The sequence below is a fragment of the Pavona decussata genome, unplaced genomic scaffold (genome assembly GCF_977016875.1).
Source record: "Pavona decussata unplaced genomic scaffold, jaPavDecu1.1 SCAFFOLD_345, whole genome shotgun sequence".
Classification (NCBI taxonomy): domain Eukaryota; kingdom Metazoa; phylum Cnidaria; class Anthozoa; order Scleractinia; family Agariciidae; genus Pavona; species Pavona decussata.
Genome location: NW_028145730.1, coordinates 130,289 through 149,505, shown reverse-complemented (window position 1 = coordinate 149,505; position 19,217 = coordinate 130,289). Strand labels below are relative to the sequence as shown.

Genomic DNA, 19,217 nt, shown 5'->3' with positions numbered 1-19,217 from the left:
CCACCTTCGATGTGCAAGTTGACTTACTTGACTATGCTCCTGGCTATCGAAAGAACCCCTTATTTATTTGATTTTGCTTTCATCGTTACCCACCTAAGTGCTTGTGAAAGCGCTGTAACAGCTTATCTGCTGGTCACCTCTTCTTTCGTAGCTTGTGCAGCTCCCTATTGATTTGTGACGGGGCGTTAATTTTTCGAGATTATTTAACATTTTTTGACCAGGTTTTTTTGTCTTCTGGAGCCGGGAGATAATATAACAAGTATAAAAGCTACTAGAAATACGTGACTCGCAAAACCTCGCGAAGCTCGGGGTAGGTGTACAGTTGATTTGTAGGGAAGGGGCAAAGGCAGCTAGAAAATATCAATGGTCTCGTGTTCTCCTTGAAACAGCCCCACCCTGCTTAAATTGGTTTTACCACACCCACTCTGTGTGACGTCATTCTCACAGACTATGGGAGTGATACACTGTGGTTAACAGCAGGTTAGGGATACAGCATTAGAAATGTGAAGGAAGGAGGGGGGGGGGGGGTGTCCCAAATCAGGAAAAAGAAATAGTGGAAAACCAACATGTAGGCAAAGAGAATCCTGCATTGGAAAAGAAGTATGGAAAAGTATTGCACCTCTTTTTGCTCTCCAACCCTGCAACCCCCCCCCCCCCCCCCATACTAATCAATAAGTACAACATTTGTTATATTTGGGTTGGTAAAACTTCAACCGCGCCACCCCCCCCCCCCCCCCCTCGTACCTTCCCTGCCTCCATGCTAATCAATAAGTACAACATTTGTTATAGTTGCAACTGCTTTTATTTGCATAAACAAAATATGTGCATTGTAGTGATAACATGTGATTGCGGTTGCTTTAAAGAATACAACTTCAGTTGGCAGTATGGGAAGTGATTGTAATTGAAGAGGTGCCTGGAAAAAAGCACTAAGTTGCTTCTGATAAAGTGCTAAATTCTCCTTCCAAATTTCCTTGCATTCGCTTGTGAAACAAAAGGAGAATTTTACTCTACATCAAAAGTCATTTAGGGCCTTATCTCGCGCACCCCTTCAATTATAACAGTGATGTAATTTTCTCTTTGTTATGAGTGCTCAGTGAATAGTTGCGAGGCAAGACTGAGGGAAAATTGAATGGATAAGATATTACTATTTTTTTTGTCAAAAAAGTGCATTCCCGTGAGTCTCACCTCATGACTATTCAGTAATGAAGTTGTTTTTACTGTAGCCTGGATATATAATTTTGATATTGAGCAAAAAGTACTAAATGACAAAAGTTATGTTTTGACATTGAACTGCAATGTTGTTGTCACTTACCTTGCAGAAGAGGTTAGAATGTTAAGATTTATGTTTATGCTACATCTATACTGGCAACACTAGCTGAACTAAAATGTATGAAATAAATTTTATGCTGGAATAAAAAAATTTGAAAAGTGCACTTTACTTGTAATGACTTACCTTAAGAAGAAAAAAATATGTAGCATTTAGAGACTGCCTATATGAGATTTTAAGATGAGGCTTCATTTGTAAAATATGTGAAATATTAATCGCGGTTCTGATATTGACGTGCGGTGATATCAGCCAGTTGTTGTAATCGTTCCTCTTCTCTTAGCCTTTGTTGTAATTGCTTGCTTTTAGCTATCGCCTGGAGTCTTTGAAAGGACAATGGCTGGAGAACTACATTATCTAAAGAGCGTACTCTAGAGAGTGCCACAAAACTACATCCTGCAGCTCTTTCTGCTTTTCCTAAGTCAATAACCGCTGTAGATAATGTTTGGCCTTGCGACTTGTGAATGGTCATTGCATAGCTTAAACGAAGTGGCAGTTGCTGTCTTGACAATCGTTGGCCTTCAGTTTCCCATTCAAATAAGTGTGGTGGTATGGGGACAACCTGAGGGTGTGTATGCAGGAAAGGTGGTCCTGTGTAGTGCTGAAAATCCACCAGTGCTGCAATAGGTAAACAGGGGGGAGGGCGCTCAGGATGGAAGATGAGGTCGTGTACAACCCCTGATGCACCATTACACAATCCAACTTCCTGCCAAAGGTTACATGTTAGCATTACAGCTGCTCCTCTTGCAAGAAATGTGACAGCCTCAAGACCTCCAGCATCATCTGATGTAGCAGCCTTTGCATTTCTGCCTGAATGAACAGCAGAGATGCGAGCAACTGGTGTTGCCAGGTTGCTAAGTTTCTCATAATTGTAGTTTGCTACACTTGCCTTGTCGAAAAATAACCGTGGCGCATCTTTGAAGTTGTCCATGTTGATGTGCTGTGGTGTACGTTCGCAAAGTTTTTGCCAGTCGCATTGCGTGCTTTGGCCATTTCGCATACGCATAAGAAGTTCTCGGAAAACTTCAGCCTGTGGATTATTTCCTGCCTGTCTAATGTTTTGCCTTAGCATCACCACTGTTTCGAAAAGAGTATATATTGAAAAACCATGTTGACCTAGAATTGAACTGGGTGATGTTGCAAAAATAGGCTTGTCTCCAACAGGTGGCAATTGTGCGAAATCTCCAAGCAAGATCATTGAAATTCCTCCAAGTGGTTCATTAAGCTTACCTGTAGCCTGGCGCAGACGCTTATCGACCCAAGCCAATGTCCTCTGTCCGAGCATAGACATCTCATCAGTAATAAGGTAATGCTTGCCAGTGAAGCGAAGTTGCAAACGTTGTAGTGCTTGTCCTTGTAAGTCAGAATTGTTGTGGTTACGCACTGGCAGCTGCAACGCAGAGTGTAATGTGCAACCCTGAATGTTGTATCCAGCAATTCCAGTGGTCCCTGTCAGCTTACACTTATCTCCTAGAACGGTCATTAATGCATTGATTAAAAATGACTTGCCTGATCCTGCTGTTCCTGTAATTATCATGCGAAGAGGGTCATTTGGTGCCTCACTGTTGAGAGCTTCATGATGCATAGCAACTATGTTGTAAGCAAGGCGCTGATCTACATTTAGTTGTTCTAGATTAACAGGCTGGTGTTGTCTCCTGTGTACAACAGTTGGGTCTTCGCGTGCTTCATTTCTCCTTTTTGTGATCCAATTTGCAGATTCACGAACTAAACCAGGAGGCATTGTCCTTCCTGCTGTCGTCCAGTCAAAGTGGAAGTTTTGCTGAGTTGGGTTTTCTTGTGAGACACTTTGGTCAAATTGTTGATTTAAGCGACACAGGAGCATCCACTCTTCCGGTTCTTCTTCATGCTGTGGTTCATCATCTTCGTCATCATCATCGTCTTGTTCTTCCTCAGTGTAACGTCGAGCTTGTTGTTGCTCTTGCGCTAACATGGGCATGTAATCTCCAGCGTTGTCCAATGTAAGAAATGCATGGTAACATTGTATGTGAATGTCATCTGAGTCTTGAAGTCCATTCCAAGCAGTATTAACTTCACCAGACCATGGTTTGTATTTAATCAGCTGATATTTACAGTACTTTCCATAGTTCTGTCCGGATGGATTGGAGGAAAAATTGGGAAATGTTCGAATGATTACTTCTTGTTTACGACGTTTGAGCTCTCCTTTCGACACATAGTAAGCTGAGGCAAATTGAACCAAGTTGAGATCAAGAATATTTGGGGTCTGTTCTTGCCAGTTAGCTCGAGCAGCATAAGCATCAAGTACTGAAGGATCTAATGCTTCATCGCCTTGATTGTCATTTTCGTCCTGCCCTGTCCGAACTCTTCGACTACCATCTAATGACACACATAGAAACGAGAATGTTGATGAATACAAGGGTTTCCCAAGAAGCAGGTGAGCGGTTTCTTGTGATCCTATGTCACGCTCTCCAACAACTTGGATCATTGCACTTCGCAATGCAGTTGTCGCTATGTCTGTGTCCCGAAGCTTGTTTACACAAAGACTCAGGATTTCAGTGGCTGACTGGGATCTTGGTTCACCTTTAGTAGCATACTTAGCCATGTAGCGAATGCATTGGTCAGTGTCAACGATGGCTTGAAGGTCAACATTGGCTCTCCAGTGCTGTAGCATTACTCGGTTGTGGGAGTTAATACGACTATCATTGCGTTTAGTAGTTAGGGTTACTTTAACTCGAGCTTGGGTGACTTCTTCAACTGTTAGTTCCTGGTCATCGCTGCCAGCTTTTCTTATCAGTTGGAAGTCAAGTGATGTTTCTTCTTGACAGTCCTTTGGGAAATTAAAGCGGCATTCTGCTTCTTGTCCAGGTTTCTTCCGAAGGCAGTATGCTGTACTGCATTTTGTGTGACGTTCAACTGAATTGACAAGGGCTTGGTAGTCATCATTGAAATTTTGCACATTTTGAATTAGTAAAGATGATGGATGTGGGGAAGGGACAACCCAGTTTTCCTGGGGAATGGCCTCATTAATTGTGGTTACTAACCAGTCTGCATATTTTATAACAGTTGTTGTTGCTTGATGTCCTGCTTCAATTTGGGGTTGAAAGTCAGCTGCCATCTGTTCATAGGTTGGTTGTTCCATTTGCAGTTGCAGAATTCGCTCTAGTTTCCACCCTTGCACAGCTGTGTTTACGAGGTTGCAAAGGCCTGGATCATTTGTAAGCTTTGCACAGCCATGTGCATGAATACTGCCTCGCGCCTGCCACTCGAAACGATACCACTTCCATTCTGTGTGCAATACTCGATCTAGCCAAATGTTAGAAAATTCATCCAGTCTGGAAACGAAGTAAGAATCTGTCAAGTGTGGATTGTCTATGACAGCTTTAATACGAATGGAAGGTGTTGCATTGTTTGGCTCCTGTAGCAGTCGGTGTAAATCTGGCCAGTAGTTGTCAGCTGCACTGAAAGTGAAGAAAAAGGTGGGAGCCCCTTTTTGTGTAATGAGTGCTTTAAGTTCCTGGTAGCGCTGATACCAGTACTGCTTTGTCCCTTGAATCTTGGCAACGTAACGTTGAAGGCGATTCATGAGCTGGTTGGCTGACATCTGTCCTACCATTTGACGAAGTTCCTCGATTGTTAAATTGGAGTCTTCTGGATTTTGTGTGAGATAGATGCGAGCTTGGGACAACAGTTGATGGCGTTGTTTCATGTTGAGTGCCCAATATGGAAATCGAGGGTGTGATGCAAAGCGCCAGGAAAAGGTTCCTGTTGTAGAACAGTCTACATACTTAATAAGGTGTTTGAAGCCTTCCGTTAAAGAAACTTCTCGAAGGCGTGTTTTCTTAGTGGGATCCCCTTTTCCATAAGGGAAAAGAGTTGGAAATGCCATAGTAGCTAAACCCTCTGTACGGAATTCATTGATAGGATCACCATCATTGGATGGCCAGTCTAATGGATCTTCTCCATTGATTAAAGCCCTTATTGCATCCTGTTCTGACTGTTGAGCTTGAGGAAGTGGGAGGAAGGAATGACTATGCTGAGAATCTTCGCCATCATCATTGTTTTGAGATGTGTCTTCTTCGGCAGCGTGTTCCTGTGCATTTGGCTGTGGATCCTCAGCTGTAGGGAGATCTGACGGAACTCCATCGATGGGTAAGCGGTGGAGAGCTTCATAGTCAATTTGAATGTCAGTATAAAAAGGATTGTTATCCTTCAGCCATGTGATTGCCTCAAGAACCTTCTGTCTTCTAACTCTACAATCTCTGTGTGTGTTGTCAGCTCCATGTTTTCGAATTATCAGGTACGGTAGTTGTGCAACATTAGGAGGAAGTCTAGAGAGAAAACCCTGAATGTCTTGGGGAAGATTTAAAACATGTCCCTTATAACCCCTTTGTCCACCATGTTTCCGATAAACACACATAATTGGGCAAGCTCTTGCGATAAGCATTTCCTCAATGTCAGTTAAGCCTTGTAATGCTGTTGGTAAGCAACCCGGATCCATGTCATTTTCCTTGGAGAATAATTTGGGATTTCCCTTATCACGCTTACATCTAAGGCATTCGAAAATCTGAAGTGTTAAACCATTGTTTGTTGGCCAAGCTTCCTTACAGGTTACACATTGTCGGTGTTCTAATTTGTTCATTGCACGATGGAAATTTGCCATCTCAGTTTGAACCCATTGTTGTTCGTGTAAAGGCTGTTCTGCATTTCTCCACCCGTTGGAAATATAACTATCGCGATTAATTTGATCTTCTACATGCTGTAGCCTCTCGTTCTCTCTGTACATAGCACCATTTTGTTGAAGCAATTGGAGTCTGTTTTGTCGTTCCTCATTCGTTTCAACTTCTATTCTACGAGCAGTGTTGTCACGAGCGATTTGTAATCTGTCATGTCTTTGCTGTTCACTTTCTGCTTGTATTCGTATGGACTGGTTTGTCCGAAGCGTTTGTAATCGCAAATCGCGTTCCTGTTCAGTCTCATTAATTAGTCGTTGTGCCTGGTTTGTCCGAAGCGTTTGTAATCGTAAATGTCGTTCCTGTTCAGTCTCATTAATCAGTCGTTGTGCCTGGTTTGTCCGAAGCGTTTGTAATCGTAAATCTCGTTCCTGTTCAGTCTCATTAATCCGTCGCTGTGCCTGGTTACTTCGAATTCGATGTAATCGAAGCTCACGTGCCGCGGGGGTTTCGTTATTCAAGCGAGCACGAGTTAAATCTAACCTAAACTGTCTATCTTCTACAGTTTCTAATGCACGCCTACCTTGGTTGTACTGCCTGTGATATTCCAATCTCCGGTTCCTCTGCTCCCCTGTTTCTTCCTGACGGCGCTGTCTTTGCTGAGCCAAGCGATGTTGTCTTTGTTCTGTGGTTTCCTGATGTCTCCTTCTCCTTCGCTGCTCGCGCTGAATCTGAAGTCGCCTTTCACGTTGTTCAGGAGTTTCGTTGTTTAATCTCCCTCGGCGAATATGTCTTGTCCCTTGTGCGTCCTCCTGTGGTCCATTTGCATCACAATTTGGTAGTGTTTCACCAATACTAAACATTTTTTACTCCGTGATGAATAACACGTTCGGCCCTCAATGAATAAACATGAGAGTGCGCCATTGTGAGGCAGCGGTTTGGTTTTATAGTTACCAGTCCTGGCCACTTTTGACCGGTTGAACCCGGTTGTGTTGCATAGCAACTACGAATTGCGTCTTACGCCACCCTTTGTCTGACGTCATTCATACTTTGTTTGCGCACTGTTGCCAGGCAACAGAACGGACATCTTCAAAAAAAAATATATATATATATAAATATATTTTCCGCTCGAATTCGCGCGGCTTGGCTCCCGAGCGCTGGCCTTCGGCCCGACAAATTTATTAACCTCGCTACGCTCGGGCCTTCGGCCCTCGCTTCGCGAGGAATGACAATGAGACTTGGAGGATGGATAGTACGTTCAAAGATGTTTCCTTTGAGGTCCCCAGCGGATCGCGATGACGTCATATGACGTGGAATTGCGCAAGATTTCAAAAATAGCGGCCATCTTGGATTTCTTGATTTCCCCAAAACAACAGAAAACCACCAAAAGCAAAATGAAAAGAAAACACGCAAATGATATAAAAACATAAAATTTACAGAAAGAAATTTAATTTTTGTACATTAATAACAGGAATCTTCCATTGTCTGGGAACCTGTTAAAAATTAGTTGCCATAGTAACATCAAATTCGTTTGAAGTCGGGGCGGGAAGAATCCACCTGACTTCGTTGTCGCCGCTTCGGGGCTCAATTGTGTTTGAGCAAAAAGAAGAAAGAAAACCTCTGTGACCAGAGTAAAGACCAAATTTTCCTATATACAAATTAAATGATGTTTTGGGCATTGGTACACGAAATATTCCTCTTTTTTTGGGGGGGGGGGGGGTTGCACCATTGGGACGAGACGGTGACGGTGACGGTGTGGGAGGGGTTGGTAATAACGAACAAGGTCTTCAAACGCGGGCTTAACAGAGCGGGAGGTGGGGGTGTGGAGCTTAAATGAGCATTTACTTTATTTAAAATTTTTAACATTGCATTTTTGTGCATTCCAAGTAAACATTCAAGATTTATTTTCCAGGCCCTGGTTGTTCGAAGAGTGGATGACATTATCCAGCGGATAAATCGCTATCCAGTGAATAAAATGTACTCCAACCAATACTTATTTATCCGCAGGATAGCGACTTATCCGCTGGATATAGTTATCCGCTCTTTTTGAACAACCGGGGCCAGGTCTCTTGGGAGAACATCTATGCATGCATTGGGACCTAAACCCGCATGCGCAAGGTACACATAAATTAATCGTTGCTTTTCAATATGAGTATATACGTATTTTCCTAACAGAACACTGTACGTTTTTTACATCTGTGCTTATAACAATGGACAGAATAATAGATAGTTCCTTAAGGGAAAAAATATTTACATGATAAAAATATAATTATTCTGTCCTCACAATCCTTGTCGAACTCTTACGCCCCAGTCTTCTCAAAGCTTTTCCGAATTCCGGTATCTTTAAGGAATATATAATGGGATTGACCCCAGAGTTACAATATTGCATTAATTTTGCAAAATATACGACATTTGGAGGTACCTTGAGCAGTGCTCGATGATCAAAACTTCCAACCACGTTAAGCAAAAAAATAGGAAGCCACATTAATAAAAATGTAACGGTGACTATTAACATTGTTTGTACAACTGACGTCTCATCCACGATAACATTGGTTTTCTTTCTACGAGAGTGGATTCTTGTCCAAATAAACGCGTAGGCGACAGTTATGGTGACCAGGGCGAGAGAAACGAACGTTAAGATGACGTTGTTGTCATATGATAGAGGCAATATTCCTCTGTAGGTTAAAAGCTTTACACAAGCAAGACATCCGGCCATGATCCACGCAAGAGCGACCGATGACCAATAGATTCGTCTGGATGTGCTTCTATGTTTGAAGGGAAGGAAGACAGAGTATACTCTTTCCAAAGCAATAACTGCCAAAATAAACATTGATGACAGCCCGGCAAAAATATCCACGCAAACGTAGATTTCATTTGCGACCCTGTTGTGCCAATGATAGCCTCTAAGAGACTTGTAGAAGATACAAATGTATAAAGGCATCGCAATGCCGCCGATCATTAGGTCAGCGCAGGCCAAATTTAACAGAAGGACATTACTGTTCTTGCGCAATAACCTTTTTACTGTAAACACAACGATAGCTAGTGCGTTTGCGCAGAGTACCGCAATAGATGTGATGGTAAATGCTGTGCACCATAGGACGATCTCATGATTTGAAGTACTTGGTCTCCATCCCTCTTCCTTGTTCTCCGTGCTTGATACGTTCATTCTATGGAAGTAAACAAAGGAAGAAGAACGAATCACTCAAATGCCAATATTAATTGCTGACATTTTCTTCGGTTGTTATTCGGGCTTAGTACATGCATCTTCGAGACTTTGAAAGAAATGACAAAGATGCATCCAACGGTTACATATCAACCAGTCACTTACTCTTTAACCTGCCTAACCATTCGTACAAACATGTGGCAGTCTGTAGCATATATTTACATCATGGTAACACAGAAAGCCGCAAAAATTCATCTTCCAAATTGGCACTTCTCTGTCCCCACGGAATCAACGAACGCTTTTCATTCGACTAATTCCTCATTACTTTGCTCCCACCAATAGCGCAGCTCCACATAAACCATTCCTTGCTTAGTTCTCAGTGACGAAGGGCTGACACTTGAAACGTCAGCTCTGAAATCTCTTTTACCTCATTACCTTGTTACCGTTGTTCGTGGTGCTAAACCCACTCGCTTTTTCCAGGTAGAAACCAGTTGAAGTGTTTTATAGAGGATGTATTGCTTGCCATTCCAAACATTTCATGGTGACAAGTAGTTCGGCCAATATTTACACCTAATTTTATTTGATGTGGACGCTATTTTGTATGCAATTAACATCGGTTGAAAGATAGTATTGCTGTATAAATCACTTCCAGAGGTCCGTTTGTTTCCCAGTATTTCCCGGTAACCTGAGCTAGACAAATGAACGAGAAATTTTCAACACCGACCTGAAGTCTCATTTTCCAGCAGATCTGATATAATGCTCAGTCCTCAATTCTTAAAAAGTTGAGCTTAATTCTCCACTCGTAACTTTCACGAAAAGTTGAATTCTTTTTATTTGGCTCTTCTTTTTTGAGAAACAATGAAAACATTGAAATTTCCTGCCGCGTTCAGCATCTTATAAGAGATTCTAACCGCCTGTCTCAATTAAATATTATGTGTTGTAATTAGAGCTAATGTGTAAGCTCATTGAGCTCTTGGGGCAAACAGTTATTTTTAAATATGTTTAAATAATAAATAAGTTAGTAAGTAACCTTTATTAATGTGGTCACATACACTTAGCTCATTACAAATTGTAAATGTCGCTAGTTTGAAGGTTAAAAGAAATGTGTAAAAAAAAGAAAAAGATTCCTAGTTCTTAAGTTTTCACAGATTATGGACTGAGATGGAGTCATGTCTAAACTAGCTCAAAATAGCTCTCGTTTGTGTGAAAGGGTTTATTGTCTGCGAGGCAGTGGAGGACCTATTGTAGCGGAGGCTCACCTCCCTTATCTTTTAGACTAAGGCCGAGGGAGCTCGCCCCCCACTTAACTGAAGGTCTGGATCGGCCATGGCAAGATAACATGCTGACACTTAGGTTTGCTTTCACATGTTCCAGAATCCATAGTTTAAATAGCCTGGGGCATTTTAAGCCATAAGGTGATTATTTGATGATTCATGATGATATCAAAACTTCATCACTTCAATTCATTTCCATCTGCATGTAAATTGATTTAACCTATCAGCGGCGACTCTCGGGAACAGCAAATGACTAGGAATTTTTAAAAAGATGTTTTTCTTTTTACTGTTTTCTCCTTCACTGAGGTCGGGACTTTTTTTCAGCCATATTTGTATGGAATTTAACTTTCTTGTTTGATCTTTGGGATGGTTATGATTTCTAATTAGGAGAGAGGAAACGTATCAGACCGAATCCAAACCCCTGTTTTTGTCGGCCTCTTCCATTTATTTATTGTTCTTTTTTTTTTTTCGCTTTAAATCTCACGATATCCTACTGGATAAAATTGTCATTTTATCTCCTGCCCACAAACATCCGAACATTCAAGAACACTTCTAAAATTCTTAATATCTCAGTAAGAGTCACCAAAAGGAACTTTTGAATGCTCTTGACCTGCACGACTGACGAGGACACGATATATGGCAATAAGCCTTGATAAATTTTAACAACGACAACCACCAGGGATAAGATCAATATCGCGGCATAAGTCACGAAGGTCCAACTAGTTGGTTATACTTCCAGAAAAAACAGCGAAAATTAAATATTCGATTGATCCACAACAATAAGATTAAATTTAGAAATACAGTTGACTATAAAAATATGCATTCTTGATAAAGGTGCCAGGATGACACCGAAACGTCGTTGAGTTTTTTCGCTTTTTTTATAGTCAACTGTATCCGCAACAATGCCAACGAAGAGTTTAGCTAATTATAGACTAACGTTAATTCCATGAATGGCCTTCTAACCAGTGAATACAGATCAAGTTGTTTTTTATCGTTTCGGCTTCCTTTTTTCTAACATTTTTACCTTTAAAATATGTCCTATGTGATTAAAATACCAGATCCAGCAGCGCGTGACTCCACTAGCAGTTGCTAGCAATGGACTGGCCGTCTGACATTGCCCGAGTGTCGAGTAGCTTCCAAATGCTAAGATTTGCAGCTTTAAAACATGCAATTGAAGTGTCATTGATCGTACTGAAATACCATTTAGTACTCTCTATACCTCATTATTCCCCTATATAGAATGAAGCCCAATTTCACCTTTGGAAAGGAGTAGATCTACTAGATGCCATGCCTCAATTGACATGTTCTAAACTTCTCAGTATATTCACCTAAGTTCTTCAACTTTCCTTCAAACTCAAGCGACCAATCCATTCATGCTCCTAATTTTCCTATTAAACGTGTTAGTAGGTTTGTATCTGGCCAAAAACAATTATGTATTTCCTACAGAATCAATGGATGCGTCTTTGCACGCGAAAATATTACGTTACTACGCGGCTCAGTTTACATTGTCAATTATGCACGACTAATTTTCGAATGCGACAGAGACAAGCTGAACTACGTGACTCGGTAAAATTGCGCAATTCACTGCATAACCTGCCTTTTATTACATTTAGACTGAAATATTGTTAACATTTGTGTCCTGATCAAAATGTATCGGTGATCAAGGCCAACTCTTTTGTTTGCTTTTGAAATAAAACTGACAGTGCATATTCATTTATGCCTGGCATTAAGGGATGCTGTGTCTCGGTAAGTACATCACGTATGATAACCAAACATAAAATGAGCGTTTACTTTATGAATAACGCATTGGATGTGTGTGTAGGCCAAGGAAAGTAAGATTATCAATACAAAACAAAAATATGGATCCTTTCTGCATCACAGGATACCCTTGCTCACTTCAGAACTTTATGCTCACCTTAGTTTGTTTCGCTACACCTGAGGAGAAGACGCACAGCTCTTGGAATTCAGCAAACTCACACAATATTTACTTGAAAATCTACCAGCTGGTGGGAAATAATTCGCTTTTATATTCTTTCATCACAAGAAAGACTTGAACGACTATTAAAAAGACCACTGTCTGATGAACACAAACCCAGCATGGATTCTCATAGTAAGTGAGCAATGTTATATCTGAATACGCCTAAAAAAATAACATTATCTTCGGGTCACCTCACAACCTATGGATCAAATATTGTCTCATGATCTGTTTAATTAAATTTGTGTTTTTTTTTTACATATTGATTGATAAGATGATTCGGAAGGATTATGAAAAAGTGTGCATTTTTGATTGTGTCGACGATCTTGTCCAAATACTTTCATGTCTTCATTGTTGATTTACAAAAAACAAACAAACATTCAAATGCCAAAGTCAGCCAGGTTTGCGTGATTAAAATCCTGTTTGAATAATGGATCACCCTTTGTCACGTCTCTCAAAACAAACCTAAAACAAGAGTAGCCACAGTAATAAACAAATTCCGCAGACGGGTGTCATCCATCGCCCCAGGCCTTTTTAAAGTCCCTTGACCAGGCTTTTCGGGCTTATAAAATTGTCTGATTTTGACTACAGTAAGTTGTCAGTTTCCGCCACTTAACCGACCACTTGTAACAACTATATGGTCTCTTTCTCGGCCAGAGATCACTTAAAATTTTGGTTCAAGAAAATCCATTTGCACATAAATGTAATGAAAGGCAGGTTATCTTTTTAACTTTCAATCTGACACCTGGAAAAATTCCCTTTTTCACCGCAGAGCGGTTTAGCTGCCCAGTATCCGACCACCACAATAATTGCCTTGTCCATGAAAACTTTCAACACCCAAACGAGAAATAATTCACTTTCTTGCGGTTATTTTAGCATTTTACTCCAGACTTTGGAAAAAGAAATCGATTTTAAAGGAATCAAGCACCGACCATAGCTGTATCTGTTTTTTTTGTATCTCTTTTCACAGACAACGAAGAAATGCAGTGATAACAACTAAATGCGGAAAACCATTTACTGAGGCCAGTTTCTGTAGAACTATATGCAGCCAGTTATTTTATGAATTTGTTAGTTAGACTAAAAGTTTAAGTGATGAAATTACATTTCGACAGAATTTATGCAAACAATTTCACCATTCAGGAAAGGGCACGTGCAGTTTAATTCCTGATACGGTTTCTATTTCCTGTTTTACTAACAGATAAAAATCTAGTCGAATTCCTTTGAGTAATAGTGTAATAGACTCGTATTACATCAGCAGTAGTTTCACTGCGAGATGAAATACGTAAATTTTAGCCTGCCCTGCAAAGTTAAACTCACTTCGAGAAAAACGGTATTCTCATTTAAGTTACCTTTGAGCTTTCAGCCCACAATAACAAGCATTCGAAAGCTGAAACGTTCAGTTTATTTTCAAACTTTGCTGTTTTCCAGAATTTCCTAACATCGATCAAAAAAGTTCGATTGAATTTTGATTGATCGTATTCTGGTACCGGTCAGAAACTGGACAACTTTACAGTATACCAAATAAATTTTCTCCTGCGTGCTTCTTTATAGGGAGGGAGATAGGGGACAAGTGAAATTTAACTATCGGACTTTAAATTTTACTCTGCCCAACCCCTGGACTTGCATAGTTTTTGGAGAGCCCCCCAAGAGCGAAGGAAACTAAAAGCAGAATGGATCACACTTCAGTCAACACATCGCTTCTTATTGCACTGACCGCGGAAATTGTTTCAGTGACCACTGGGGACGATCTCAGTTTTTTCTCTCATATTTTTTGGTTCTTCCCTACGCCCCCTACCTTTGAAGCCCATTTGTGTTGCGTCTCTCGTGCCGACAAATCCCATTAGTCGGAAAAATGAACTATTCCTAGTCACTCGATAGAAATCGATATCTGACCTCGATCCTGGATACAATGATGAATCGATATGAAGCCCTAATTGCTAGTTATTGTTGTTGGCAATCTCACAGAAAAATAGGTATCCATTAATATCGATTGGCGTAAATAAATAACAATCAATGAGCCGACTCTTGTCTAGCACTGAATTCTTTGCCCTGTGTGACAAGGAGCATGACTACACTGTGCCTGATTAGGACGGAGATATTACTTATCCGAAAGCTGATACCCGTCTTTTTGACTTGAGTCTACTGCGGCTTTATGTTTTAATTAATTAAGAGAAGCGTACTCTCGACGTTTTATTCCCTGTTTATATAAACGAAATTTTAAGTGTATAAATAAACATACCAGTGGCATGGATTCAGGCGTTTCTCTTGGTTGAATATTAAATTCATTGAGAATCCATCAGCCTCGTCTCCAGCGTCTTGGCACGCGACCGAACGTGGCGTCAGGAACACAGCGGCAAAACGTCTACGCATGCGCTAATTTTGGGCATTTCCGGTCGAGATCACGCTTTCCGGTAAGGGTTATGTTTCGGTCTGTTGGAGTTTTTAAAAAAAACTTTCCTGCCGTAGATCATTAACCACATGTGAAAGATAAAGTGGACCAATGATTAAGAAAAGGTAAGCTAACCATAATTTCTTACAATGGTTGATTCTGAAGTCGAGTGGTACTGATTATCTTTTACAAAACATCCAAAAATGTGAATTGATACTGATTCGATGCGTGTTCGCCCGCCACCTCAGCCCAAGTCATGAATATTTTGTCGGTTGGTGAATTCGTGTTTTAACACCTAGCTCTATAGAGTGTGTGCACGACGGCCATGTTGGAGGACCGAAACAATGCAATGATTTTCCTTTGCGAAATATATTCTATTTTCATGCAAATATCTTCTATTGTTTTCAGTCCTCCAACATGGCAGCCGTGCACACACTCTATTATTGCAACAGATGTTCTTGGGAAGACTGTTACAAATTCCCATTTATATATATTTATTATAGTTAGACCCAAGGAAGACGCAAGGACGGTCTATCTGTTTCAAATGTTATTATGAGGAACGACGCAAGTCTGAAGCCTTCCACTCAGTTATCTTGTCTGGTAAATGAATGACTTCAAACTTTGAAAATTATGGTCACCAAAGCATTCAACCTGATGCTAAAGCTACAACATGCATGCAAGCATGGTTGAAAAAAAGTTCTGGTTGCAAAATAAGTTGGTGAAAAGCGCCCACTTCTGTTCGCGACGCCAAGTTTTGACCTAAGCAGGCTACTTGACGTTTTGTTCTATTTTTAATTTTTCTCTTTCTCTCTCTCTCTTAAAAAGCCTAAATTTGCCCAAAGCAAAAAAAGATAACTAAGAAAAGATTGGATTAGTGCTGAAGCCTAAAATTCTGCCAGAATTTATCACATCTCTGGATGCCCCATGTTGCCAAATAAATAATCCTTCTTCCTCATGCATTGTATGTGTCTTCTGTGACCTGAAATAATAATAATAAATATTATTTGTAGCCCCTTTTTACGTACACTGTAAGTAAATATGTAAGAAAATAATTAAATTTTTCTTGTTTATTTCATTTCAGGGGTTTCATATGATAGTAGTATATTCTGTATGTGGAAACCTCATGGTGAAAGAAGAATCAAATGTGTAATATTATATTTATATTATTGGTTGATGATTCACATGATTATTTCAATCACAACTTGGGAGTGCCGCCCCATATGCAAGGCAAGGGAAATCAATATACCTGTCGAGTCAGTCAGTCAGTCAGTCAAGTCAGCTATTTATTGTGTAATCAAGATTACCAGAAATATGCTATGATATGCAATAAAACAAATGTTCTCTTTCTTGTAATACACGATGCTCATCACTTATTCTTGGATCTCTCACAACTAGTACCATAAGAAATATGTGGAGGATAATAATATCATCCACATATTTAAATTGTGATCATCAGAATATGTATATTCATACTGAGGCTTAATTTCATTCCCACTGGGGTTGAGGGTACTTTTTTATAAGTTACATAGATGATTGTTGTCTCCTCTTACAAATGAAAAAAACTATTACAATATTGATATTGCTTATTTTTATAGTGATATATACATGTTGATGATCAGTGTAATCCTTCAGAAAGATGTTTGGTAGAAATGCTGTTACTGAAATATCTCTTTTATGTTATTGAGAATCTTTTTTTCGCTCAGTGCGGTTAAACTGACCTGAGGAGTCTTTGAAAACTGTTTCAATGCTGTTCTATACCTGTCTTTCTACTAGGACATCTCCATGACAATTGACTTTCACAGCTCCAGAAGAAGTTGGTATTTTCCTCCTGGTGTCCTGATTTGGAAAAACTATTCTACAAATCTCTCATTATTATTATTATTATTATTTATTTTTTTTGCTAAATATATACAATAATTGTGGTAAAATTCCTTTACTTTGAACAAATATACAACAGCTATTTTTATCAAGGTTTACCATTTGGGGTTGCAAACTTATTAACGTTTATAGTGATGAAGTTATCTTTGTATGTGAAAGTAAAAGGCAAACTTAAATATTATGGAAAAAATAAATATAAAGAGCAAGGCAGGGTATGTTTGATGATAAAAAAAGGCCGTGCCGTTTGAAATATTGGAAAGGAAAAATATAATTCTCTGACTGTGAAACCAGCCTTGCTCTTTATATTATTTGTTCTACAATTTATTGCTCCTTTACTACAGGATCCGGTCCTTTTATTTTATCACGGTGGTCCTTGCAAGCACAGCTACTGCTCTTCACTTAAAAATTATGCACAACCCAGAGCCGAAATTGGACAATGAAGCTCAGAACAGATTAATGTGCGCGTCATCTGTGTCTCAGTTATCATTAGCAAAGACATGTAACTAATCTTTTGTTTTGAGGTACCAGCCTCTTTCGAATTATATTCTACGAGGTGAACTTTTCTTCTTGGTCAACGTTCTCAACACGTTTGTTGCACCACCTTGTTCCCATAGGATAAGGAACATTACCTGCCTTTCCAACAGCGTCCAGCACGGCATAAAGTCGAGAAGGTATCCCGTTTTTGTAGAGAGCTCGCGAGTGGTTTTCCTGAGAAAGCGAACACCGTCTGTTTTCCCTCCTTATTTCGTCCCAGTGAACCCGACAAACTATCGAGCCAACTGGAAGTTCAGCGGCCCTGGCTAACTGAGGTATCAAGAAGTAAATGTCGGCCTCCGCATTTTCGTTTACTTAACCTTTTCCCACACTTCTCGTCTTGCGAGGAACAACATTTGAACAACAGCACAACAACAACCACGGACTGACAAAACTATTCTTCTCAAGCGCTGGCGGGTCGCATTTTCGAACATGGTTTTCACCCTTGGTGCAAGCACCAAACCCCTTGGTGCAAAGGTTTGAAAACAGCAAAATAAATTAACTGGCCAGGAAAACATTTTTTGTACTTAAGTTTGTTTCGTAACTCTTGAGTTTTGTTTTTAAACTTCGCGCGACGGGAGTTTTTTGTTTACGCAATAGGTTTTAATACCTAACCGGAAATACGACCCTGACCGGAAGTTCAGTGGTTCGCACATGCGCAATGCGTTTTACCGCTGTGTCGGCGTCAGGACGCCTGCGCTGTCGCGCTTGGTTCCAAGCCTCAGAAGAGCAGCTCGGTTCGGTCGACAAGCGCGATTAGGCGTGGAAACAAGTCTGCGAATCGTCGACGTTACCATAACGAGCGAAAACCCTATGTTGCGTAACCACAGTTGACGTCATAAGCTGACTTATTGTCACAGGATTTTTCCTAACTGTTATATGATTTTAAAGAAAATTAATTCAGATTTGACTGTGACTCTTTTTAAATGGGTGAAATTTTAAATCACGTATTTTCATCCAGGTAACGATAGACTTGGCGGCTCAAACACATTATTAAACTGGCATGTAGAGCAATGGTTTGGAAAAAATTTCCAGCTCGGTTACCGAGATCTCGGGGTTTGCGGGCCAGCCCGCCTTAAAGAAGAGAGTGGCGAGGCGAGATCTCGGAAACCGAGCCAACCCGGTCGACCGGGCTCATATGAAGAGGCCCCAAGTCGCTCAAGAAGATTGCTTTTAACTAAATACAAAAAAAAAAAAAAAAAAAAAAAAAATACGGGTTCGAATATTTATAAGTTGTATATAAATGGGTTGATTGTGTTAACGATGATTTTATGCATGGATCAATCAATGGCAAAAGTGATCCTTCATTCTACCACCAGGGCTACCAGATAATGCATTTCGTAGAGCGTATCTTTTCAGATTTGTTTCATCAAATGTAAATGTATGTTTCAGATAATTTAGCGGGTTACTTAAATGATCTAGCAGTTTGGTTCTTGTTGGGATGGATAAATAGATTTTCTTTAGTTTTCTGTTGGTAGTGATTTCTGACTTTCGCTGAGTTCAATTTTGGTCGGTAAAGATAGAATATCGGGGACAACAAGAAGCTCTTACAACTACTAAGGAAGCTCAAGATGATTGATCATTCAACAAACTTTAGGAATTTCTGATTGATATGTTTAAAATGTTTATATCTGAGATCCCACGTACCATAATGGCACGAAATCAACAGTGTTTGTATTAATGTTGGTTTCAATTAAAAGCCAGGCAAATAGCTTCGTCCTAGTCACAGTTAGGAACCTGCAAAAGCCTTAGAGGCTTACTAAGGACAAAACATAAAACGTGCACATTATTGTTGTCCTGGTTGACGTAGGGTTACTCAGAATACACCTGTTCCGCAGAAAATTCTGCAGGGACTGGAAATCACAGTCGAATGTGGTTACCTTTTATTTTAATTCACCTGAAAGCTAATCATGATTTGGACAACTGTTATCAAAACGGTTTCAAATTGTTGAATCGTTCAAACCTGGAACTTTCAGGACCTCACCAGGTGACATTTTCCAGAGCAGATGGCGAAAGAAGGTCACCGCCAGT

The 19,217-nt window shown here is 40.1% G+C and overlaps 2 protein-coding genes and 1 long non-coding RNA gene across 5 annotated transcripts; 1 reads left to right on the top strand and 2 right to left on the bottom strand.

Annotated features, from left to right (window-relative positions):
• Positions 1-1,538: 1,538 nt before the first annotated feature.
• Positions 1,539-6,836, bottom strand: LOC146453184 (uncharacterized). The gene has a single exon (XM_085096910.1). It carries the CDS (start codon positions 6,834-6,836, stop codon positions 1,539-1,541), a length of 5,298 nt encoding a protein of 1,765 aa, XP_084953036.1.
• A 567-nt stretch (positions 6,837-7,403) lies between these two features.
• On the bottom strand, positions 7,404-14,649 carry LOC146453183 (beta-4C adrenergic receptor-like). 3 transcript variants are annotated; one of them, XM_085096941.1, is made up of 2 exons: positions 14,625-14,649; positions 7,404-9,140 (listed from the first exon to the last, which is right to left on the bottom strand). In XM_085096941.1, exon 2 carries the CDS (start codon positions 9,137-9,139, stop codon positions 8,243-8,245), a length of 897 nt encoding a protein of 298 aa, XP_084953067.1. In that variant the 5' UTR covers position 9,140; positions 14,625-14,649; the 3' UTR covers positions 7,404-8,242. The 3 variants fall into 3 exon arrangements, with proteins under 3 accessions (XP_084953067.1, XP_084953066.1, XP_084953065.1); XM_085096940.1 differs by lacking the exon at positions 14,625-14,649 and adding an exon at positions 12,326-12,574; XM_085096939.1 differs by lacking the exon at positions 14,625-14,649 and adding an exon at positions 11,668-11,935.
• Positions 14,650-14,884: 235 nt separating this feature from the next.
• LOC146453182 (uncharacterized) lies at positions 14,885-16,217 on the top strand. The gene is made up of 3 exons (XR_014859556.1): positions 14,885-14,899; positions 15,278-15,374; positions 15,856-16,217. It is a non-coding gene; the product is annotated as an uncharacterized LOC146453182 (long non-coding RNA).
• Positions 16,218-19,217: the final 3,000 nt, after the last annotated feature.